This window comes from Fusarium verticillioides, chromosome 4 (assembly GCF_000149555.1).
Source record: "Fusarium verticillioides 7600 chromosome 4, whole genome shotgun sequence".
Lineage (NCBI taxonomy): Eukaryota > Fungi > Ascomycota > Sordariomycetes > Hypocreales > Nectriaceae > Fusarium > Fusarium verticillioides.
The window spans coordinates 4,178,037-4,202,662 of record NC_031678.1 but is presented as its reverse complement, the minus strand read 5'-3'; the positions used below and the strand labels follow the sequence as shown (position 1 = coordinate 4,202,662).

The window sequence follows — 24,626 nt, the reverse complement described above, 5'->3', positions numbered from 1 at the left end:
CCTTTCCGATGTTCCAGGCTTGAACTCAATTAGAAGACATCCCGTTCATGCTTCAGCTCGTGACGTGTTGCTTCGAAGCTATGATGCATTAACTTTTACCTAAATTGAGACCCTATACCTAGATCAATACCGACGACTTGGCAGCGGTAATGATTCAGGGTTGCAAAAATAACGTTTACGCCGTTCATGTAACATCAGTACGCCATTTTCCGACAGTCTTCGCCTTGGCAAATGCAGATCTTTGTTCACTTATCAATCTATGCACGTAAATTTCATCTAATCATCCGAAGATCTTATCAATCTATGCTACTCCGTTGTCGCATTGGCAATCCCAAGTAAATGTAACGTCCTGATCGCGTGACTGGAAACCAGAGTGAAGAAGCATCAAATTAAGTAGATTTAGGTAGGAAGTCTATGGATATGAACTGAAGGATTTGCTTGTAAAGACTATGACTAGATGGAAATCTTTGCTGCATCGCACAAAGATCTAAACACACTGCCTTGACTGGAATACAGCTCTGAGATAGTGTCAAACTCAACTACTCTGCCGCTGTCCATCACGACAACCTTGTCACACGTAGCAACAATTGTATCTAGTCGATGAGCTACGGTAAGAACAGTTGCGTCTCCAACCACTTCGTTCAGCATGGCTTGAAGCTTCGCGTCTGCTCTACCATCGATAGAGGCCGTTGCCTCGTCCAGAATAACAATCTTGGACTTGCGAACGAGCGCTCTAGCAATAGAAACGAGAGATCTTTGTCCTTGAGAGATGTTGGAACCGTTTTCGTTGACCTCTGAGTCTAGATTCAGACTTGATCCCTCACTGCTGGACTCAGAATGGTGCTTCTCGCTTTCTCCTGATTCTTTGTCTTGTTCTTTCGAGGATTGGCCTAGGCCAACGCGGTCGAGGCACTGTTGCAGCCACGCGTCGTCGTATTGTTGGAAAGGGTCGAGGTTGTAGCGGATGGTACCGGCTAGAAGAACGGCATCTTGGCTGATGACTGAGAGGCTTGATCGGAGGAGGTGCAGTCCGACGGTGTGAATGTCGACGCCATCGATGAGGATTCGACCACTCGTAGGTTCCGTGATTCGCAGCAATGCAGAGATTACTGTTCGAAGGTTAATACTTGGTTAAAAAGGAATTTTCGTGGCACTCACGCGTTGTCTTGCCAGCGCCTGTACGGCCTACAATGCCGACCTTTTCACCAGCCTTGATGTCCAGGTTGACATCCTTGAGTGCAGGCTCCAGACCGGGACGATGACTGAGGGTGAAGGATTGAAACCGAACATAGCCAGCATGCGGCCATTGGCGAGCCTTGAGCTCCCTGTCAACGTCGTTGACCTGATGCGCTGGCTCTTGCTCAATATTGTAGGCGTAGTGCAGCATTCTCTCCACCGAGTTCATGTTGTTCTCGATCTCGGCACTCTGACGAATCATGTTGCCAAACACAGCCTGAGCCGTGACGATGTAGGACAAGACTACACCACCAGACGAAGGATCAATAGTCCCGCGAAGTCCAACAACCAATAAACCAGCAGCCAAAACAAGAGTCGCACCACAAAGGTCCAGGCGGAGGTTCAGCCACCTCTGACACGAGACGGATAGCCAATAAGCCGTGTTTTCCGTGTCAATCTTACGCGCGTTATCGTCAACGAAGCGAGGGACTGCGCCAAAGGCCTTGAGAGTGGGAAGACCCGATAGAGACTCACCAAAATGCTCATAGATACGACTTCGAAGCAGATTGTTGAGGCGACGGAGTTCCCGTGATGATGGGCGGTAGTACATCCCCGTCCAGGTGTAGATGAGAAGTAAGGTGGCTGCGATAGCTAGAAAGGCCGGTACAATGATGCTGACGACGATGATTGTGCCCAAAACCTGGACAAAGGTTGAGATAAACAGACGCAGAGTCTCACCGACCACGTTATCCACTGCATCAACGTCTTTGCTGAATCGATGCGTGATACGACCTTGAGGCGTAGTATCGAAGAAGGCTACAGGCGCAAGAAGAACCTTGGACATAGATGCATGATGAAGCTTGTTGGAGCACCAGAAGCAGAAGAGTGCAAATGTCGCGCTCATGCAGAACAGACCGAGAGATTGGCCAGCGCCAAAGGCGGCGTATCCTCCCATGTATGCATCCTCAGTTATGGTGGTGTACTGGTTTTTCTGCCACCAGCTGAGCCAGAGCGGCGAGACGACGCTGGTTCCTTGGTAGATAGCGATGGAAAGAATGAGGAGAGGCCCTGTGAGCCAGGCGTTGCCGAATTGCGCGTAGCGGATGTAGGTTCTGCCGCTGACTGAGCCGACGACTCTTTCTTCAGTTTGCATCACTTCTTTTCCGCGAGTCTCGGTGACTTGCTTGGCTTTGGTTTCGGATTTGGCTGTATCAGTCGGTTTCCCCTCCATGGCGGATTGATCAAGAGCCGCCTTCTCTGAATCACCACTACCAGCAGTTTCGGAGTCGGAGTCATGCTCCAAGACTAGAGAAGAAGACCCTGCGAATTGAGAAAACGCTCCCTTCTGGCTGTACAACTGCTCAAATGAGCCCTGCTCAGCAATGCGGCCCTTTTCCATGTATATAATGTGATCAGCTTGTCTAGCAAAGGGAATCGAGTGTGTAACCAGGACAATAGTGCCCTCATTATTACGACGTGCCTGGTTGACAACCATGTCAAATACGTGAGCACCAACGTGAGCATCGAGAGCTGAGAAACAGTCATCAAGGAAGAGTAGTGGGCTTCTGCCGTATATAGCTCTCGCAAGACTAATACGCTGCTTCTGGCCACCAGAAAGCGAAACACCATTCTCGCCCACAACCGTCATGTCGCCATCAGGTAAAGCTTTCATGTCCTGATGGAGACAGCAGCGTGTGAGAACTTCATTATACCACGCGAGGTCGAGAGGTCTACCAAAGACGATGTTCTCTCTCACCGTTTCGCTGAGAAGCCATGCTGTTTGAGGGGCTAGGGCAATTTGAAATGAAGAAGTCGTGAGGCTGAGCTGATAGGAACGTGCTTGGATGAGATGCATGTCGCCGAGAAGTGCCTTCAAGACGGAAGTTTTCCCTGATGCGACGGCTCCAACAATGCAGACCAACTGATTGCGCTTGACCAGCAACGAGTCGATCAACAGTCTTTGGCTTTGACTGAGCGCTTTGCTCTCTGACTGTTCCTGGGCTACATCTTTCTCCTCTTCGGCTGCCAGGAGCTGCGAGTCATCGTGATAAGCGAAAGTGGCATTCTCGATCTGGATCACGGTATCTGACACTTCTTTCTCTTCCGAATAGTAGCCAAAGCTTGTTTGAGGGCTGGATGAAGGTGCATCTGGGTCCACATCAGAAGCAAGCATGAATAATGCCAGTCGCTCCAGTGCAGCCCGAGCATCAGCAATAGCCGACAGCGCAGTTGGAAGAGCCTGAAGCGGTGTTCTCAACAACATGAAATATGCGAGGCCAGAAAACACAACGCCTGCATCCATGCCATTTTTGCTAGTCGCTCCGTAGCAAACAATGCTGACGACCGAGGCAAGAGTAGGCGCCGTGTAAGAGACCGCAGTGTTGAGAGCCCTGAGCAGCATTCTCTTGCGGATATACACTACCTCGTCAGACCTCAGCTTTCCGATCTTTGAGAGCAAACTCTCCTCATAAGCGTTTGTTTTGACGAGGCGGATAGTGGCAACTGCTTCAACGACTGCTTTGACTCGGGCATCTGTGAACGGCATGCTGCCTCGTCGCAGTCGAAGTAAGCGGCCCATCATGAATGACTGGAGAGGGTACAGCAACGCAAGTAGACCGAATCCCGGCAAAGCGCTGTACCCCATGGTCCAGACAGTTAAGGCGAAGCAGAGCAGCATTTGGAAGATACTTGTCCACGCGACGTGGAAGTAGCCACAGCAAAAGTCAACTCGCGTCACATCAGCGCTGATGAGACTCATAAGCTTTCCAGTACCGAGACCATGTTTGAGCTTGGCCTTTTCGGTGAGCTGTGTCGTAGCTCTTCGATAAATGACGTGCATCAATGCACCGCGGAGCAAGACGCCAGTCGTGTAAGATCGATAGAAACCATGAACGTTTGAGGTGACTGAGAAGACGAGAAGAAGAAATAGCCCAACGACGTAGCCAAAGCCTGAGCGAAGACCTTTTTGCGATGAGTCTGATAAAGTGGCGATGAGATACCGGATGAGAAGAGGTGATAAGATTTGCGACAAATCTCCAGCGACTTTGAAGAGTCCTCCAAGCCAGAACCATTTGAAGCATACATCGTTGAGAGCCAATGTCAAGACAGTTGTGTCAGTGGTATGTCTCGCCCAGAACGGCCTCCATGAGATCGGATTTGATGAAGTGACAGGCTTTCGTCCCCGATTTGTAGCGAGTCTTGCAGCCCAAGCTTCTTCCAGACGATTTGCATGATCTTCAGCCAACCTGTCGCTCGGCATGTCATACAGATCATCTGCTTGAAGAGGTCGTGTGTAACCCGTTCGTAAAAGACGTCCTAGCCAGTTGAAGGTCAAAATCGACAGCCAGTTTGCCTGAAGCTCTGGCGTAGGAAGCTTGTCTTCATTTTGATGCTCGACATTGCCTGCTGTAGGGACTTTTGGCGCAGTGATTCTCTGCTGTATTGGCTTGGCTGATAGGAAGGGCACTCTTCTGTACCACTTCCTTGGGGGGAAGCTCTTCCCGTCGCTGTTGGTCATGGTGGTTGAGACCAAACTTGCTTCTCGAACGAGTCTCACTCGGCAGATGGCTCTGTCACCAAGGTCTAGGCCGGCTAAGAGCCAGTGTGCACTTCATGCTTGTAGGTCCGTACTCGGAGGGATCTCCTAAAGCGGGATCCAAAAAACTGTGTGGATACCCGCTTGTGTAGGAAGGTGTGTAGATCAGCAATAATTCCATTCAGGGTTACATCGCAGGTTATGCGCGATGGGGCTACTGTAAGTGGATGCAAAAAACGGACGACGCTGTCTTTGCTTCCATCACCTTCCTCAAGCCGTTGATCTAGGTGGCTGCCTCTTAGCATCAGAACCTGTTTAGCCTGTTTCGTTCTCACATTGAAATACGTAACCGCTTTCCGATTACATAACTTGCCGCGGTGGGTTCGAACCGAGGAAATTAAATAAGCTTACGGTCGGCTTCCTCATTCGGGTTTAACCCCGGCACTTGATCCCACTTAAAAGGGGAAGAGAAATGCCGATCTCCACACAGTTTTGGGGCGAGTCCTGCGTTATTTGTTACGAGTCAACCTATCAGAGGCGGCATGTGAGAAGCACGGCTCAGTGCGGTGAAACAAGCATAAAAGTTTTGGTGGCATATGACGTTGGTGGGGTTTTCGTTCTTGTTTAGCACGGTTTCCCTACCGAGGATCTTCGTCGGTTCCTGTGTACCTGTCATTCTCATAAACATCTCGTGCAAAATCAGTGTAAATATTACAATTGGAGTGCCTGAACATGGCACATGGTAGGGATCATCCGCGGCCATGTAGACAGATGTAATAATGCATGTGAGACACAGAAGCTTAAGCTTGGCTAATGAGCTACCCTGGATTGAATCATCTGGGGGCACGCATGTCATGTCACAACGGACTGCCTCATCGGCCGCAGTTGAATGAGATTTTGAATGAAACGTAGAAGGGAGACTAGTAACTCTTTTGAGCATGATCATCGTATCGAGCCGGCCAAACAGAATGAAGGTAATTAGTATTAAAATTCCTTGTCTGCTTCCATCTCTTTGTTGATAAGACTTCTATGCACTCGTAAATCCAGCAATCACTCCTCATAAATCAATCATCGTTATCTTTGTGAGTCCACTTGGTTATCTTGTCGTCGTCTTGGCTTCCTACTAACAGCACTTATAGACGTTGTCGCCCAGCATGACTACCGACCGCATCACTTCCGTTGCTCCCCCACGTAACCCGACGCCACCAAAAGAGGCTTGGGATACTTCTAAAGAGACCTCGTTCAGACTCCCCGACGGCGAAACCAATATCTGGATTGCTAATACTGAGCATGGCGATGGAAATGACTATCTCGTTGGATCTGGCGACACGACATTGGCGCGGTGGTCAATGGATGGCCGAGAGACCAGAATATCGCCAGCCATGGTCAATGACAACAGAGCTCAATTCGGTCCTGTCTTTGAGCTAGAGATTCTGAACTCTGACGTCACTGATCCTCGTTCGCCTTTCGCATCTCACGGCAGACAGCAAGACCTCGCATTGACCTGGGCATCTATCTACGCTCTGTGGCTGCACCCAGATCACAGAGACGATGATTTGATAGCTGTCTCTGTTGACAGCCAAAGAATTGGCGAATACATCAAGTGCACGGGCTTGGGTGTGCTATCGCCATTCTCACCTACTACAACTCCTCGCGAGACTATTTACTGGCTCTCCCACGATGCATTCTGGCAAGGCGCTGGAGCACCCGACTCACAGCACTGGCTTCAATCACGACCTGAAGTGACATCATTCCCAGGCTTCAACGGCACAATGGGCGTTTTCGCGAACCAATTGGGCTTCACGCGCAAGGGCAACGTCTGCACCGTTCATCCCGTTCGACCGCCCAAGCCCAAGCCTGGCACTGTCATCTACTCCCGCTTCATCGTCGAGCTTGGTCAGCAATTACAAATTCGACACATCGACGCGTCCAATCCCGTTCACTTCGAGACATACAAGCGATGGCAAAACTCCGACCGAGTCAACAAGGCATGGAAAGAGCGTGGACCAGACGAGCATCATCGAGCATACCTTGCCAAGCAACTCGAAGACCCCCATACCATGTCATGTGTGTTTGAGTGGGACGGAGAACTCGCAGGCTACACCGAGATTGGATGGGTCTTGGAGGACAACGCAGCCTGCTTCTTTAGGTCCAACTGCAACATCACTGTGGGCGAGCACGACCAGAACTCACACATTATAGTGGGTGAAGAGCGCTTCCGCGGCGGCAAGCGGTATCAGGCTGTCGCCACGTCGATCAAGCACTGCTGCTTCCTGCGCGATCCTCGCACTAAGCAGGTGATAGCCGAGCCTGAGTACGATCTTAACCACGTTCAGATCCAGGACAGGTTTTTGCCGCAGGAGAGGAAGAAGCGTTTCCACCTGCCGCACAAGACGGCCATGCTGTTCGCCCTGCAGCGTGAGCGATTTTTCCAGGAGGCGCATTTTGTCTAAAATTGGGGGGCGGCGCTTTAGTTCAGTTAGCATGGTAGATCGACAGATCGGACCGTTAAAGAATTGAGACATTCTCGTTTTTGCAATTGTCATTTCCATGACGTAACTTCGCATTTGCCGTGATGAGTAAGAATTATCTGATGCAGCTATCGCGATTGTGGCCAAGATCTTCGGAGAGATAACGTAAAGCTTGTTAAAGTTGGCGTGGCTGCATTGAGTCACCGGGGCTAACCGAGCTTATTTTTGTTTGCACTGTAGGTAACCGTAATCTTATCAGATCATCAGACCCCCACTGCGTTACGCTGACCGAGATGAATTATGGGTGTCAGCAGGGATCGGACGTTTCACCGAATGTGGACACTGTAGCTACCTACCACTTTTGGCTCCATACACCATGACACACTGTGCTGAACGAAGGTTCCTAGCTTCATTGAGATGTACATCGTCATCAGTCTGGTTGACTGCCGTGCTAAGATTGCCGAGCGATAACGGCCGACGTAATTTGGTGGTTTGCAACAGAGACCCTGTGTCTGTTTGATGACCTGGTAAACACCACGGCAGAGTATCACGAACTACCAGACAGCTGTAACACGGTGTAAGACAAGGATACTATCAACATCATGGATGACACAATGTCCATGACTCGGCCTCCCGTTACGCAGCTTCGGCCACTGCATACTCAACAGCAATCGACAGAGGCTTCTCAGCCAATCAGCTGGACCAGCTCTGTTGAGCCAAGACCTGATGAAGAAACCGCCATCAAGGCATTTGTGAAGCTTGTATCTCACCTTGTCGTTCTCGATGAAGGGGAGAACTTTTGCATTCAAGACACTAAGCGAGGTGGTTTCATCTTTGCTCAGTATTCGAGTTCCGAGGGAAACGACCTTGGTAGCTTCCGTTTTGTTAAACTTGAAAGTCATCAGGATATTCCATCTGATTTCTCTATCGGTGACGGCAAGGTGAGTTAATGCTAGTTCAATAAGTCAGCGGTCATTTGTATGCTGATGTTCTGGACAGACCCTTCAACTTCACTTTGAAAAACACCATGCCCAACTTAAAACGGATGCTAGTATCATTCCCGAGTCTGCTCTGAGGTTTCTTGGTTGCATGCTAGATGACATTCTTACCGAATCCGAATGGACCCAACCTTCTGTCCTCAACTTCCCCCCACGATCCGAGCCCCTCTCCCTCACTTACGAAGATGAGACTTTGACAAACCATGGTGCGAAGGCTTCACTTCTTCATCACCAGTTTGAGAGGCGCGCGTCTGAGAGTCCCGAAAGAGTCGCTATTGACTACCTGACGGACCTCGAAAGTGGCAAGCGCGTGATCTTTACATATCGTCAGATCGCAAACGCAGCAACAGCGTTGGCGGGCAGGATAGCGAAGGCCTGCGAGGAATCGACGCAGTCTCTCAAAACAATCGCGGTGCTCATTGGCCCATGTCCAGAACTCTACATCTCCTATCTAGCAGCTCTAAAGGCGGGAGTAGCCTTCTGTCCCATCGCCGTGGACGCACCCAGAGAGAGAAAGGACGCTCTGATGGCAGATTTGAAGCCATCTGCATTACTCACAACAACAAATTTCTTGGGATCGGAGTCGTCATGCTTCGTCGATTTCTCGTTAGAGGCTATCGACGTGACTCCTTTCCTGCAGTCTTGCGATACTGAACCAGAGCAGCAGCCAACACCGGTACCAATGAGTGCGAACAACTTAGCATACATTCTCTACACATCAGGAACCACTGGACTGCCCAAAGGGGTGGCTGTCAGCCATCTCTCAGCCTCATGCACTGTCTCTGCCTTGAGCGCTCACTACGGTTTTCCCCTCGCGTCTTCTACATCAAAGCCTGTCAGGTGGTTCCAAGGTGCTGCACCGACCTTCGACATCTCGCTATTCGAGATCTTTTGGACTCTTAGTACGGGCTCAACGCTTTGCTGTGTGCCTCGAGAATTCACTCTACAAAACATCGACAAGGTTATTTCTACCTTGGAGGCTGATATCACCAATATCACGCCTAGCTTCGCCAGCTTACTAGATCCCTCTTCAATCAGTGGACTCATGGTCGGTGGTGAGACCTTGAATGCTCGGCTTCTCCAGAACTTTGCTCCCTACAACTCAATCGCGAAGGAGGCAACTAGCCAAGTGCCAAAGGGCATTTACAACGGATACGGACCTACCGAGACGGCTATCTACTGTATTGCACAGCCTCATGTGCCTGAAGGTCAGCGCGGGTCTGTCATCGGAACTCCATTAGCAACTTGCGGTGTTCTCATTGCCCAGAACCAGTCAACTCCTCAAGCTGGCGGTAGCTTGAAGCCGCTCCCCATGGGTGCAGTGGGAGAACTTATCATCACTGGACCTCAAGTGAGCAAGGTGGGTTACCTGAACCGGCCAGATGAAACAGACGCAGCATTCCGAGATGACCCTCGATGGGGCCGCGTCTACAAGACTGGTGATAGGGCTCGAATTGTCTGGGACAAGACTGGTTCTCCCATGGTGGAGTTCTTGGGCAGACTCTCTGATGATCAAGTTAAGCTTAGTGGACGACGTGTTGAGTTGGGTGAGATTGAGAGTGTTCTGGCCACTAAGGTCCCTACTGTCAAGGAGACTCTGTCCTGCGTGTGGAAGCAGGGTGCAGAAGCGGGTTCAGAGAAGGTCGTGAGTCTGGTTGTCCTTAATCCAACTGAGGACTTCGAGTCTGTATACCAGGCGTGTATGGAGGCGTCTCAGCATCATCTCCCTGACTACATGAGGCCTTTCAAGATCTTGCACGTCGACGCTCTTCCCAGATCTACTTCCGGCAAGGCAGATCGCAGAGCAGCTTTGGCGTTGGTCAACGGGATGCTAAAGACCGAGCTTGATGACCGAGAATCTACCAATCGCGGTATGGTCGAGAGCATTGAGCCTCTGACAGATACTCAAGATGCAGAGCTTGAGCAGGATCTCATCTCAATTGTGGAAAATGTTCTGAGTGACTCGTCTACCTCAGGTCCATCCATCACCGCAAGCACAGTCCTTGCTAAAGCAGGAATCGACAGTCTTCGTGCGATGAGGATCTTGCGAGACATCAGGAAGCGCTGGCCAGGTTCCGAGGACCCTCGACTTCAGCCGTCACTGGCACTTCTCCTCGACAACAGCGCGACCATCCGTTCTGTTTTCTTCCCCGGCAGTCAAGAGACCGATGCTTCAACCACCAAAGCTGGCAAGCAAGCCAGGACAAAGGCTCAACTTGAGGCATTCTCCACGAAGCACACATCCGAGGTTCTGGAAAAGCTTGGCCTCAATGGGCCCGGAATAGAGATGATTCTGCCTGCAACTAGTACCCAGAGTCAACTGGCAGTGAGCTTTGCCATGGACAAGCGCAACTACATCAGCCACACGACACTTAGACTTAAGCCTGATGTCTCAGTACAAACTCTCAAGGATGCCGTTGAGGCGACGATGTTGAGACAGCCCATCTATCGAACGGCAATGCTCCCTTGTGACGACGACCTTTCACCGTTCCTGCAAGTGGTTTTGACGCCAGATGCATGGCAGAGATTAAGTAGTAACTCTGGTCGGATCACCCACAGGAAAGCCAGCCCTGGCAGTATCTCTGGTGATGCGCAAGCCTGGCTGGACCTTGCGGAGGAAGATCTCAGCCTTGAGTCGCATAGGATGTACCATGTACAGATCATTGATCCCGAAGAGGCTGGAAGTGGTGGTCTTCTGATCTTAAGCGCTGCGCACTGCATCTGCGACGGGCCTTCACTTGAAGTGCTTATGACAGACATCGCCCGTCAATACTGTGGCCTTCAGCCACTTCCACGTCAAGGGATCTTCGACGCTGTTTTCGATTGGGCATCCAATGTCAATCTAAAGACAGACCAGCTGTGGCAAAAGGGTCTGGAAGGATGGGAAACTGAGCCGCTTGGAGCCATCAGCGGTAACAACGTCAAGCCAACTTCAACCAAGACTCGTCAACATGCTATGGTACAACACACCAGTCCGATTCTTTGGGAGCTTCTTGAGAGTAAGAGCAGATCACTGGGAGGCTCTCCGCTCACGATTCTTCAAGCCTCTTGGGCCATGCTTCTGCATATCCTCTCCGAGGCAGACACCGACGATGTCACCTTTGGCAGCGTTCTTTCAGGTCATGATCAATTTGTCCACGGCCCAACATTTTCTGTTGTACCCTGCCGAGTTGCCTTACCTGAAGTGCAGACTCTTAAGCAGCTCGTCAGCAGCTTGATGGACCATTCCAGATTTGCCCAGAGTCACAGGCACACATCTTTTGGCCTCTTCAAGACACTCCCATACAACACCGCACTAGCCTTGCAAGCATATACCCAACCCGAAGATGATGGATCAGACAAGGCACCCTTGCTCTGGACTGAGATCTCAAACCCTGCTATACGTTACGACTTTGCCATGTTTGCTGAAGTCTTCCCCACGAATCCGAACTCGCCTGATAGGGATGGGAGATTCGATGATGTCGTCTTCAAGCTAACGTATCGCGACGAGACATTCTCAGAAACTTCTGCAGCATGCATTGTCAAGCAGTTTGCTGCGCTCACCGAGACTATTTTGAAGTCACTGCCTGATGACCTGGTACAGAGTCTGCCGGCGCGCATTGACAGAAGTCTGTTGTCTGCTGAGGGGACGATCCCAGTTGTGGAAGAAGGTTTGGATGAGGCAGCCAGAGAGGTTGGCGACAGAGCTCAGCTTCTGCACGCTCAGTTTGAGGATCAAGCTGCATCAACGCCGGATCTTCTTGCACTGAGCTTCTACTCGTCACTCGACTCTGCTCCCGTTGAAATGGGCTACGCAGAGCTTGATGCCAGAGCCAACGGTCTGGCGAACATATTGCGCGAGCAAGATATTGACATCATTCCAATCTGTATGGAACGCAGTGTCGAGTTATACGTAGCTGTCCTGGCCATTCTCAAGGCTGGATCTGCATGGTGTCCAATCGACACAACATCTCCAGTTCAACGTCGAACGTCTCTCATCGCTCGAGCGCAGAGCAAGGTGATTCTTACATCAACTGAGTCTCTTGCCCTCGTAGAGCCTTGCCTTGCTCAAAACGCCCTCAAGGATGTACAAGTCATTCTAGTTGACAAGTACAATGACCACACCACATCTGTTCGAGCCAAACCACGCGACAGTGTCTCCAAGATCACAGGGCAGGACTTGGCATATCTTCTCTGGACTTCCGGAACAACAGGTGAGCCCAAGGGTGTCATGATTCAGCACAGTGCTGCAGCCCAAGCGATGCGCGACCTGCAAGTCCTCGTCGAGCACGATGATCGTGAACAGGTCAGAACCTTGCAGCTCTCTGCCTACAGCTTTGATGTCTTCGTGCAAGACCTCTTCTATACCTGGGGCCTGGCTGGAAGTGTCATCAGCGGTACACGAGAGCTGGTCTTGGGCACATTTACGGAGTTCATTTGGAAGTCTCGTCCCACTCACGCTCATCTGACACCTTCATTCGGAGCCAGTATTGCAGTACAGGAACTCAAGGGTTCAACTCTTCAGTACGTGACGTTTATTGGCGAGAAGCTGACGGAAGACGTCGCTGAGGCCTGGGCACATCCTGACGTAACGACTCGCGCATACAATACGTATGGCCCAGCTGAGAACGCCGTTGTATCTACGATGAGACAGTTCTTTGGAAGGAGTAGAGACACGGCTAAGGCTGCCAATGTTGGCTTTCCACTGGGTCACTGCACAGCGTACGCTGTTCGTGAGGTTGAGACCTCCCAGGGCACCAAGCGATGGGAGCTTGTTCCTCGGTACGGAGTTGGTGAGCTTGCTTTGGGCGGTGCACAAGTAGGCAAAGGATATCTTGCAAATGAGGCCAAGACTACCAAGGCTTTCATCCAGGGCGGCCCGGGCATCTACGAGCGTATTTATCTCACTGGAGATCTTGTGCGATTGAACGACCATGGCTTCGAGTTTCTTGGTCGAAACGACGATCTCGTCAAGATCACTGGCATCCGCATTGAACTCAGTGAGATCAGTGCAGCGTGTGCAAGTCTGAAGGACGACAACGCCGCCGTTGAACATGTCGAGACATTGTATCTTCAGCGTCCGGGCGCACCCGCTGGTAACAACAACAAAGTCGTTGTCACGTTTGTCTCTGTCAAGGCTAGCAACGTCGACACTTCTGAGATCAGATTCCAGGTGTTCAAGCGAGCTAAGGACCTTCTTCCTGCGTACATGGTGCCTGGACACGTTGTTGTTCTGGATACAACCATGCCGAGAACTGCCTCTAACAAGGTTGATCGCAAGGCGCTGCAGGCTATCTACGCCGAGTCAGATCTGAATGTGCTGGCTGGCAGAGATGACTCGACACAATCGCAAGGGCAGAGAAATCAGGCCAAGCGACAGTGGACGAAGGATCAGTTACCTATTCTGCAGACAATCGCCGAGCACTTCAACATCCCAACGGAGAAACTCTCTCCGGATGACAGTTTGGCAGGTCTCGGTCTCAGCTCCTTACAAGTTACGAAGCTTGCTTGGTTGCTGAGGCGAGAACTCAAGTGTCAAGTTGGAGTTCTGGATCTCATGAGATGCGAGTCACTGGGAGAACTGGTCGACGTCATACTCAACCGGATGTCAAAGAAGGCTGAAATAGACCAGTCTGCTCAACCAGGCGAGACAGAAGCATCATGGCTCGCGTCTATGAAGAATGCGCTTACTGATAGCATTAAGGGTGACATGCGTCCGCCAGATACTCAGTTCATCCTCCCCGCAACACCCATGCAAGAGTCCCTCATTGTCGAGACCATGCTCGAGCCACAAGCCTACTGGGCCCATCGTATCTTCGATCTCAGCCACTTAGACGACGTCGATGAACGCCAGTTGAAGAGAGCTTGGACTGCCACAGCTAAGCGCTTCGACATCCTGCGAACAGCCTTTGTGCCCTTGACGCAACTAGACGTCGATGGCAGCGACAACACGGTTTCTTGGGCTCGTGAGAAGGGTGTTCACTCTACGATCCTCCAGTTGATTCGCGAGAATCCGAGCTTGCATTGGTATCAGATTCGCTCTGAGGAGAACAAGGGCCTCGGTGAACTGGCTAAGAAGCTGCAGCTTGAATTGTCTCCAACGACTACCATTGAGACACCATGGGCTGTTACCTTTATCGAAGACACCAAGAAGATGATGCTCAGTATTCATCATGCCCTCTACGACGCCGTAGCTTCCGATGTCTTCTTGGAGACTGTCACGAGCTTGTATCAAATGGAGTCTGTCGAGGATGTTGGCCGAGTTGTGCAGTTTGAGGCTGGCCTCAGCCTGGGGCTGTTACCAACTCCGCTGAAGAGAGACGAAGCAGCTGCGCTGTGGAGTCGTCGACTGGATGAGATCAGTAAGACGGCCAGTGGAAGCATGTTGAATGCACCTTTCCCTGATCTCACACAGTCCCGGCAGAAACAGGTTCAGAAGATACTCATGTCGAGGAAAGACATTTCCGCTCCATTCCTCCAATCTGATTCGGTAGTTACACTTCCAACACTGCTCCAATCCGCCTTTGGCTGCGTTCTCGCCTCATACCTCGAACTCGATGCCGTCGTCCTCGGTCACACTATCTCTCAAAGAGTCCTCCACCCAGATCTCGCACGAGTTGTTGGTCCCGCGATAGCAACCCTTCCTCTCATTGTCCGCTCCAACGCTGCTTCATCCGAGAAACTGTGGAAGGAGATGGCCTCCGAGTCAGCACAGATGTTCCAGAGCACACACAATCTTCATCCCGTGGATATCAAGAAGATGCTCAATCGAGGAAGCGGTAGTAGCAACGCACCATTCCCAGGTCTTTTTGTCTACCACCCTGCATCAGATGACAACCAAGCTGAAGCAAGTCAGTCCATGTTCAAGGAGGTTGGCCAGGCATTGTCGCTCAACGTTGAACATCCCCTTGCGCTGAACATCTTTGAGGCGAATGGAACGATTGAGCTCACTGGAGATGGACGTCGCATTTCTCAGGCTCAGTTGGACCTTTTGTTGGATCAGATCCTTGCCCAAGCGCAAGCCATGACCGAGGCTCCGAAAGCACCTTTGACTCAGCTACAGAACAGAATGAGCAAGAGTCTTCTATCCATCAGTGGCGAAGCTTCCAGCGAAGAGACCGAGGCTGTCAATCCGTCGGAACACGTTTCCTTCCACGCATCAGAGCATCCAGATTGGATCGCCGCTGAGGAAGTTATGTTTCAATCCTCAGATGACGAAGAGGAGATTGCTTCAAAGACCATCACGTATGCCCATCTCGACAAGCTCACCAATGCCATAGCTTCGAGATTGATCCAGCATGAGGCTTGTCTACAACCTGATGACCCTGTAGCTATGTGCCTTGGTAGAGATATCAATTCCTTGGCAGTCACTCTGGCCATTTTCCGTGCTGGCTTCGTGTATCTTCCCGTCGATGAGGAACTGCCTTCAGCTCGCAAACAGCTCCTTATTCGAGATGCGGGTGCCAAGCTTGTCATTACAACCGATGAGCTTTTCAAAGACTTGGGACTTGGCGATGCCAATGATCCTCCTCTGCTGTTGCTCCCTGACGCGAATGATGACATCGATACCATTCTGTCTTGGCCGGTATCTGAGATCTCATCGCCAACCAGCACTGGCGGTTATCTCCTCTACACCTCTGGATCTACTGGTCGTCCCAAGGGCGTTCGAGTTTCCAACAGCAACCTCTGTCACTTCATCTCTGCATTCAGCACTCGATTGATGGAACACTCGCCTGCTACTGCAAGGCTCGGTGGTACTGGGAAGTATCTCAACCTGACTTCCCGCGCCTTCGATCCTCATCTGACGCAACTGTTCGTGCCCTGGCATCTTGGCCACCGGGTCGTCATTGGAAAGGACCGCACGGCTATGATGGCGAATCTGAAGGAGCTGATCAATGAGCTGAAGGTTACACACTTCGGATCTGTTCCCTCGGTGTTGAGCCAATTGAGGCTACGACCGGAGGATGTTCCATCTGTGAGAGTAGTTACTACTGGCGGAGAGAAGGCTTCGAATGAGCTTTTGAACACCTGGGCCCAGACGCGAGTCTCAGATACAGCGGACGATCGGGCTGTTCTCTTCAACTTCTATGGTCCTACAGAAGTAACCATTGGATGTTTGGGCCATGCTGTGCATCAAGACTCCAACGCTCGGAATCTTGGCCTTCCTCTACAAGGCCTTGAAGCTTTACTTCTATGTCCCAACACCGATGATGACAATCTTGTCATTGCTAGAAGAGGCCAGCCAGGTGAACTCTGCATCGCTGGTCCTCAAGTTGTAATGGGCTATCTCAACCGTCCTATCGAACAGGCCAAGAGCTTCCAGACTATTTCTCTCCCCGACGGCACCAGCAAGAGAATCTACCGAACAGGCGATATGATGAGGATGATGAACGACGGATCGCTTGAGTTCCTTGGCAGAGCTGACCAGCAAACTAAGATTCGCGGACAGCGACTTGAGCTTGACGAGGTCGTTGGCTTCCTGAAGCAAGTTGCCGCTGACAAGGGTGACTTTGACTTTGCAGCTGCGGTTGCTTCCACTGGAGGTGATAGCTCGAATCAACAACAACAGCTGCTTGGCTTCATCGCTAGGACGACTAGTGGTCCCAAGAGTCCGGCTGAACAGGAGGTTGAGCTACTTGAGGTCCAAGATGAGGAGTCGGCTTCACTGCTCGAGATGATCGAGCACGAGTGCCAAGATAAGCTCCCTGCTTTCATGGTACCAACAATGGTCTGGGTTTCCAAGATCCCATACCTCGCCGCCTCTGGCAAGGTCGATACCAAGATCTTGGCACGTTTGGCAAAGGACTTCGTAGCCAGTCAGCAGGATCACGAGACGTATGGCAGCACCTCGGGAAACGTGCTTGGATCTGCGGCTGGCTTGACTGTAAAGGAGTCGATTGTGGTCGCGGCGATTGAAGAAGCCGTTGGTGGCAGTGTCAAGGCGTCAAGCACCAGCGGCATCCAACGTCTGGGTGTCGACAGTCTTTCAGCGGTGAACTTAGTCTCTCTTTTGAGAAAACGCGGCTTTTCTCAGTTGAGGATGACACATCTCCTCTCTTCATCGTGCACAGTTGCAGATATTACAAGACTTGCCGATGAACAAGAGAGTGGCAGGCTGAATAAGAGCACACCTCTGTCCACACCTCCATCCACGGACGATCTACACATACCAACTTTCAGCACATCAGACCTCGGTCCCCTTCCAGGAGGTCTTGATTTAACTAACATCGAAGCCGTTCTTCCTTGTCTTCCTCTCCAGTCTGCTCTCATCGCGCGCTCCCTCGTTTGGCTTAGTGCCTTCAATGAAAGAGAGAACACCGAAGGAGACGACGTACCATACGTGGCACAGTTCAGCTACCGCCTCAGTCCCAACACAGACATCAACAGATGGAAGAAGATCGCTGAAGAAGTCATCGCATCGGAAGCGATGCTCCGAACTTGCTTCCTTCAACGTGAAGATGACGGCCAAATCTTCCAGATCGTTCTTCGGTCGCTGCCATCTTCTCCTCTTGGTGATCATTGGCATCCAGCGGATATTGTGTCTCAGATGAATACACGACCTCCCATCAGACTACAGCTTTCCGAAATCAATGGAGACGAGACCATCGTGACACTCAACATCCACCATGCATTATTCGACGGTGTTGCTATCGAGTCCCTCAAAAGCAAGCTTGAAGCGGCCTACAACAGCCAGACGTCTCCAATTGCTGCAGCCAGTAGCTTAGCAGCCTTGTCCTCCATCTCGAATCACTGCAGCCTATCGAACGAGCAGCTCGATGCTACAAGACGGTCGTGGCAACAACAATTGCAGGGTGTTCAACCATGCCGAGTTGGAGCTATTGATGATAACAACGCGAGTAGTACCATGGCTCGTCAGACTGTTTGCCTTGGGTACACTACTTCCGAGCTTAACGCCAGACTCAAAGCTCACTCCGCCGGGCCTGAAGGAACGGTATCGGCGTCTTCCGCGTTCCAGTTGGCTGTCACCTTGTGCCTCGCCCAGCTCACCAAGAAATCGTCCGTTGTCTACGGCTTCATTATGTCACTTCGGCCATTGCTAGATGGTGTTGCCAAAAATGTTGATAACTTTGTTGGCCCATGCCTCAACACTCTCATTCGAGCCGCTACCATCAACAGCATCGATGAGACTCTGCCCCAGCTGGCTCAGCGAGTTCACAAGTCTCACCTTGATGTCTGCCACGGTGCCATGCCACTTGCCAGCGTCGATAAAGTACAGCGCTGGTCGGGATCAGAGGACAAGCTTTTCGACAGTCTCTTGAGTATCAATATCGTGTCTGCCAATGAATCCAGTGGCGCCAAGCCAGGACAGATGACCGCTTTGCCTACTCGTAGCAGTAGCGACATGGCTTTAGCGTTTGACGTGGATCTCCATGCTGATGGAATGATCATGTTGACACTTTCTTCTGCTGGAGCTTTGAACGTGGAGCAGCTCAAGGATGTTGGCCAACTTTTTGAGAAGATTGTGTACAACTGCGCTGACAAGACTGTCAAAGTGTCGGATGTTGCTACTTCACCTCTCACTGCAAAGACTGTACCAGCCCAAGTTTCTAATGGCTCTCGAAGCGAGAATACCTCGACAGCTACACCAAGTTACAATCAGGCACTATCTGATGTAAAAGCTGCTCTCAGTCGCTTCGTCCATCTCAATCCATCTGACCTGCCATCCAAGCCCGATTCAACATCACTGTACCAGCTCGGTCTCGACTCTATCACCGTCCTTCCATTTGTCAAGTCGATCAACAAATCACACAATACCAAGCTGTCTTCTCATGCCGTGATCAAAGCACGAACCATCAAAGGCGTCGCCCAGCTTCTGCAGGATGCAAAGGCAAAGTCTGCTTCAGCTGACACCATCAAGAGGCAATCCAGCAGCGAGCGTACCGGCAGCAAGTTAAGTGACACTGAGCTCTATGACAGAAGCATTGAGCGTCTAGCTAAGAGTCTCATGTTCATCGCAACACCGCTTCAAGAGGGCATGCTTAGTGCATCTCTCGCCACTGATGGCGATGCATATACGTATGTCCATGCCGTCCAACTTTCGAACTATGCTCTTGCGCATGATACACCCAGCCTTGACAAGTTTTTTGCTGCTGTGAAAGACACTGTCCAAGCATGTGAGATCCTCAGGACCCGATTCATTTTCACCGATGACGATGAGTCGCCTTGGGTTGGTATCGTTTCTCCTACTGAGCAGAGCGACCGTGTCAACTGGGAGGTTCAACCAACAGTGCCTGGTCGAGTTCATTTGCGAATCCATCATGCTCTCTATGATGCAGCATCTATCCAGTCTGTCTGGAGTATCCTCCAAGACCACTACCGTCGACACCTCAACAATGATCTCACTGAAGGCGTCGACGAGCCCAAGCATCTGTACAGACCGTTTGCAAGGACTGTTGCCTCTTCACAGCGGACTTCAATTGCCTATTGGACAGATTCCATTCGCGACTACACGTATACACCCCTCGACTTCCCCAGCGATGATCTCAAAGCATCATCTGCGGTCCATTTCAGCTTGGATACGAGCAAACTGTCGCTTCTCCAGTCTAAATGCCAAGATCTCGGCGTGACCGTCAAAGCAGCACTTCAACTGTCCTGGATCAAGGTCTTGTGCGAGTCCCTCTATAGACAAGGTGACGTTGTGTATGGAGAGGTTGTTTCAACGGATGCTGATGATGATGTTGGCATCGTTGGCCCCGTCATCAACACGTTGCCTATGAGAGTGCAACTTGGTGATCCCGACGGCTGCATCAGTGTCTCGCAGGCCTTAGCACTTGTGCAGAAGCAGATCGACAGTGCAAGAGGCACCAATTCAATGGCTTCACTGAGGAAGGTCCAGACGCTCTGGAGATCCGGGCATGATAAGGCAGATGCACCAGCAGCCCTTTTCCAGAGTCTGTTCGTATTTGACGGGGTTCTTGGGTCTTTTAATGCCAGCGATGACTCAGAGAAGCTGTTCAAGCCCGTGCAGGTTGAAGATGGTGACGCGACTGGGCCAGCCTATGATGACTACCCTCTTATCGTGAGCTTCCATATCAGGGACAATATCCTCAATGGAAAGCTCAGGGCCAAGCTACTTCAAGAACAGGTTGATTCACTGGGTAAAAGTCTGAGTGCAGCCTTGGACCACGTTCTGGATGAACTTGACATGCCTGTCGTTGACACCAAGTCCCTCAACACAGTCAACAACGCGCCACCTCAAGAGTCAAAGATCGATGCGACGGAGCCTGATATGAATGGCTCGACTCCAACAACGGAGGCAGCATTGAAGCTTGTCGAGGCGGTTGTCGGTACAAGGCGAGGTGGGAAGAAGATCGGTTACAACACGAGACTCATCAGTGTTGGACTGGACTCGATATTGGCCATTCGACTATCGAAGCTTCTGAAACAGCAACTTGGGCTTAGTGTCAGTGTCCTTGAGATCATGAAGGGTGCCAGTGTTCGCGACATCATCACCCGCCCAGCATCTTCGCGCAAGCCAACAAAAGATGGCGCCCGGCATCAACAAGAGCCTCTTCGAGAAGGTTTGAAGTCGGCGATAGCTAAGGCCCTTGGACAGCCGGAACATCTTATCAAGTCTATCGTCCCAGCTTTGCCCGGTCAGCGCTCCCACCTTGAGCTTTGGTTGCACAACGGGAAGAGATTCTTTGAGGCCCCGTGGGTTTACAGACTACCGGATGCCTTCGACAAGGAACAAGTTGCGGCCTGTTGCTCTGAGCTTGTCAAGGCCCACGATGTCCTCCGAACCACCTTTGCAACAGGAGCGACCGCTACCGAACTGTACCAAGTCACTCTGTCAGAGCAATGGTCAGCCCGATCGCGCTTCAGAGCCCTGTCAGACTCGTCGAAGGCTGTCGAGGAGCTGATCGCGGAGCATGTGAGCCAGGAAAATTCCAAGGCATCTGAATTAAAGGAGCCTCCAATCCGCTTCTCTTTCTTGGAAGCTGCAGACGGCAAAGCGGTTGTCTTGAGACTCCATCATGCACTTTATGACGCATGGAGTATCAAGGCGATTGAGCACGACATCAACGATCTTCTCAGCGGGGGCAAGATCCTACAGCCGCGTCAATCACTGGAGCAAGTTGTTCAGAGTGTCAGAGCAATCAGACAACCTGACGCCGAGGAAGCATACTGGAGGCGACATCTTTCCGGTGCTCAAGAGACGGTATTGGGCCACAGCGCTCAGCATACTGTTCTATCAGCGCATGGCCCTCAGTTCAAGACGAGCTCCAACACCACCCCTCAGAATAGCATCAAGTCGCTGTTGCAGAAGAGTAGCTCAGAGGTCTCTGCAGCTCTCATTCTGTCCTACGCAAGGACCCTCCAGCACTTCACTCAGCGAACCAAGCCTACTTTTGGTCTCAACCATGCTTCTCGATCTCTTTCATCACCTGATGGCACGCAAACCCTAGATCTGACTGATGCGAGCATCCCAACTCTTTCTGTGACGCCATTCTCTATTGACTTGGAGTCCTCGACTGAACAGCTACTCGGCTTCATCCAGGACCATCTCGCGCAGCTCAATTGCTTCAGTCAGGCAGATGTTGTTCGAGAGCTGGGTCCCAAGTTCAATTCGCACTTGAACATCATCCACCGACGCGACCATGTAGTATCTCAGAACGGGGATTCCACAGATAGGCCTAAGGTTCTGGAAAGGTATAGGCTCCCTGGGCCACTCGCTTCTGACTACTTCACCGCTACAGAGCCGTCATCTACGATTTCTACCATTGACGGACTTGGAATTGCTCATTTACCTGATCACCATTGCTTCTTTAATGTTATTGTTAGCGAAAGTGGTGATGTCACCGTCTCTGCGAGTGGCGATAAGTCACTATTGGAAGGGGAATCTACAAAGGCTGCTGCGTTAGTGGATTATTTTCTTACTGAGCTTTCTAAAGTTTCAGCACGAGAGGGTTGATTAATAATTCGGTTCCATGTAAATGTCTTTAATGTAATTTTATTTCTTTTTCCCTTCAACATCTAGATTAGTTATTTATTTACATAAAAGCACCGCTGTTCTAACACAATTATTGTCGTCATACCCTATATCTGACGCGTCCTTAACGCGTTGACGCGCTCACCGCTCAACGAAAAAGGCTGACTAATGGCAGCCGACAGCCTAATTGGCCATACTGCCAACGCTAACCGTTCAGCCGGTTATTCACGGTAGATTTCCCCACACTCACCAAACACGAATTCGGTAGTCGGAGGCTCACACTCCGCGTCGATCATCGTATTCATCCCCAGGCGCGATCCGAATACCGCATCAATAACAATTAAGCTTCAGAGTCTCATGATCATACCCCGGACATGATCTGGTCTGTTGTGGGGAGTCAAGGATTTTGTTATTAGCCTGTAATTGAAGGGTCACTTGGCATCTGGAATTCATGGCTCTCGGTTCAGCTAGCCTCGGCTCTCATGGAGTTGAGTCGAGGCCATTATCCGGGGAAAGAGAATATACTGATAGATGATAATGAGACTCCAGTTACTGAAGTGGTACAATTACTCTTCTATAATACAGGTAGACTAGTTGTTGAATCACAAGCTCGTTGCTTTGCACGAATTTGACCTGTATTCAAGCACATATCCAATTCTTGCACGTGTTTCCTAGGTCTTGGCTGACATCAAACATACGGTCTAATTCTTTTAATCTACCGTATTCATGCAAGGAACAAACAAATAGCATATGCTTGCATAGAAACACGTCTTCTGTCTGCTGATTTGGCTATGCCGAGCCGGCTAATAACCCCGGACCTGGTTTTAGCCATCTAGGATAAGAGAGAGTGCCGCGAGATGTGAAACGACCAAGACATCGATTTAGCCGGGAAACATTAGGTAATTGACATCATGAACAGTTTTGATATATAACATGAGTTGAATCGCTGAATCTAGAGAGATGTTCTGGCTCATCGCAGACAAGTCTAAGTCTCGTTCTTCAGTCACTATCACCAGCTGCAAAAATGCGTTTCAGTCTCATCCCCACAGTGGCCTTGGCGGCTTTCAATGGCTTTGCCGTTGCCAACCCCGTTCCGTAAGTCATATACTATGAAAATGGCAATAGCATCGCTCACATACAGCTAGTGATGTCGAGGCACGACAGGCCACTGGCCTCCATGCTGCCATGAAGGCCGCTGGCAAGCAGTACTTCGGTACTGCTCTCACCGTGCGCAATGATCAGGGGGAGACCAACATCATCAACAACAAGAATGAGATTGGCTCTATCACCCCAGAGAACGCTATGAAGTGGGAGGCCATCCAGCCCAACCGCGGCCAATTCAACTGGGGTCCTGCTGATCAGCACGCTGCCGCCGCCACCTCGCGAGGTTACGAGCTGCGATGCCATACTCTTGTTTGGCACAGCCAGCTCCCATCGTGGGTTGCTAACGGCAACTGGAACAACCAGACTCTGCAGGCTGTGATGAGAGATCACATCAACGCCGTCATGGGACGTTACCGTGGAAAGTGCACTCACTGGGATGTTGTCAACGAGGGTAAGTTAAACTTTCATGATGAGGCTCTTAGACACTTCGGGAAGGCTAACCAATCATTTAGCTCTCAACGAGGATGGAACCTACCGTGACAGCGTCTTCCTCCGCGTCATTGGCGAGGCCTACATCCCCATTGCCTTCCGCATGGCCCTGGCAGCAGACCCCACCACCAAGCTCTACTACAACGACTACAACCTCGAGTACGGCAACGCCAAGACCGAGGGAGCCAAGCGCATCGCCAGACTCGTTAAGTCCTACGGTCTTCGCATCGACGGCATCGGCCTGCAGGCTCACATGACCAGCGAGAGCACTCCTACACAAAACACCCCTACCCCCTCGCGAGCCAAGCTGGCTTCCGTCCTTCAGGGCCTCGCTGATCTGGGCGTCGACGTTGCCTACACTGAGCTGGACATTCGCATGAACACTCCTGCTACCCAGCAGAAGCTCCAGACCAATGCCGATGCATATGCCAGAATCGTTGGCTCTTGCATGGATGTTAAGCGATGCGTTGGTATCACCGTTTGGGTATGTTTATCGCTTCACATGCTTGATTTCTTTCGTACTAATCGCTTGCAGGGTATCTCTGATAAGTACTCTTGGGTCCCCGGAACTTTCCCCGGTGAGGGATCTGCTCTCCTTTGGAATGACAACTTCCAGAAGAAGCCCTCGTATACTTCCACCTTGAACACCATTAACCGCCGCTAAGGATCAGTGGAAATACAGCAGCTAGATACCGTACATAGGCCCTTTATATCAGACGGCTATTTCTCCAATGTCCGTGGCCAATCTAACTCAGATACAGTCTTGTCCTAAAAGAGAACTTATTTCCGATTCTTCTTACCCTTGCTGGTTTATTGGGCTCTTGCGGGAAGTGGAGCCCACTCGAAGTCTTAGTTCTAAGCTTTTCCATATCCTGTTTGTTATGCATGTTGGTCCTCCCTTGCATACCCACTCACACCAA

At 51.0% G+C, this 24,626-nt stretch overlaps 4 protein-coding genes across 4 annotated transcripts; 3 read left to right on the top strand and 1 right to left on the bottom strand.

Annotated features, from left to right (window-relative positions):
• Positions 1-374: 374 nt before the first annotated feature.
• On the bottom strand, positions 375-4,792 carry FVEG_12505 (hypothetical protein). Its single transcript, XM_018901847.1, has 2 exons — positions 1,159-4,792; positions 375-1,109 (listed from the first exon to the last, which is right to left on the bottom strand). Exons 1-2 carry the CDS (start codon positions 4,691-4,693, stop codon positions 454-456), a joined length of 4,191 nt encoding a protein of 1,396 aa, XP_018760434.1. The 5' UTR covers positions 4,694-4,792; the 3' UTR covers positions 375-453.
• A 906-nt stretch (positions 4,793-5,698) lies between these two features.
• FVEG_12504 (hypothetical protein) lies at positions 5,699-7,252 on the top strand. The gene is made up of 2 exons (XM_018901846.1): positions 5,699-5,793; positions 5,851-7,252. The coding sequence occupies exon 2, from the start codon at positions 5,866-5,868 to the stop codon at positions 7,162-7,164; it is 1,299 nt and encodes a 432-aa protein (XP_018760433.1). The 5' UTR covers positions 5,699-5,793; positions 5,851-5,865; the 3' UTR covers positions 7,165-7,252.
• A 501-nt stretch (positions 7,253-7,753) lies between these two features.
• On the top strand, positions 7,754-22,201 carry FVEG_12503 (hypothetical protein). The gene is made up of 2 exons (XM_018901845.1): positions 7,754-8,123; positions 8,182-22,201. Exons 1-2 carry the CDS (start codon positions 7,785-7,787, stop codon positions 22,093-22,095), a joined length of 14,253 nt encoding a protein of 4,750 aa, XP_018760432.1. The 5' UTR covers positions 7,754-7,784; the 3' UTR covers positions 22,096-22,201.
• Positions 22,202-23,137: 936 nt separating this feature from the next.
• Positions 23,138-24,370, top strand: FVEG_12502 (glycosyl hydrolase family 10; the record flags this gene model as incomplete). The annotated part of the gene is made up of 4 exons (XM_018901844.1): positions 23,138-23,208; positions 23,259-23,668; positions 23,730-24,190; positions 24,242-24,370. The coding sequence occupies 4 exons, from the start codon at positions 23,138-23,140 to the stop codon at positions 24,368-24,370; spliced, it is 1,071 nt and encodes a 356-aa protein (XP_018760431.1).
• Between the last annotated feature and the right edge of the window lie 256 nt (positions 24,371-24,626).

Bases quoted from the DNA above. Each gene is read 5' to 3' on its own strand.
- FVEG_12505 (XM_018901847.1), bottom strand. From the start codon at position 4,693: ATGACCAACAGCGACGGGAAGAGCTTCCCCCCAAGGAAGTGGTACAGA. The intron at 1,110-1,158 runs GTGAGTGCCACG...ACCTTCGAACAG, and splicing joins AGGCGCTGGCAAGACAACGC to TAATCTCTGCATTGCTGCGA.
- FVEG_12503 (XM_018901845.1), top strand. From the start codon at position 7,785: ATGGATGACACAATGTCCATGACTCGGCCTCCCGTTACGCAGCTTCGG. The intron at 8,124-8,181 runs GTGAGTTAATGC...TGTTCTGGACAG, and splicing joins TCTCTATCGGTGACGGCAAG to ACCCTTCAACTTCACTTTGA.
- FVEG_12504 (XM_018901846.1), top strand. From the start codon at position 5,866: ATGACTACCGACCGCATCACTTCCGTTGCTCCCCCACGTAACCCGACG.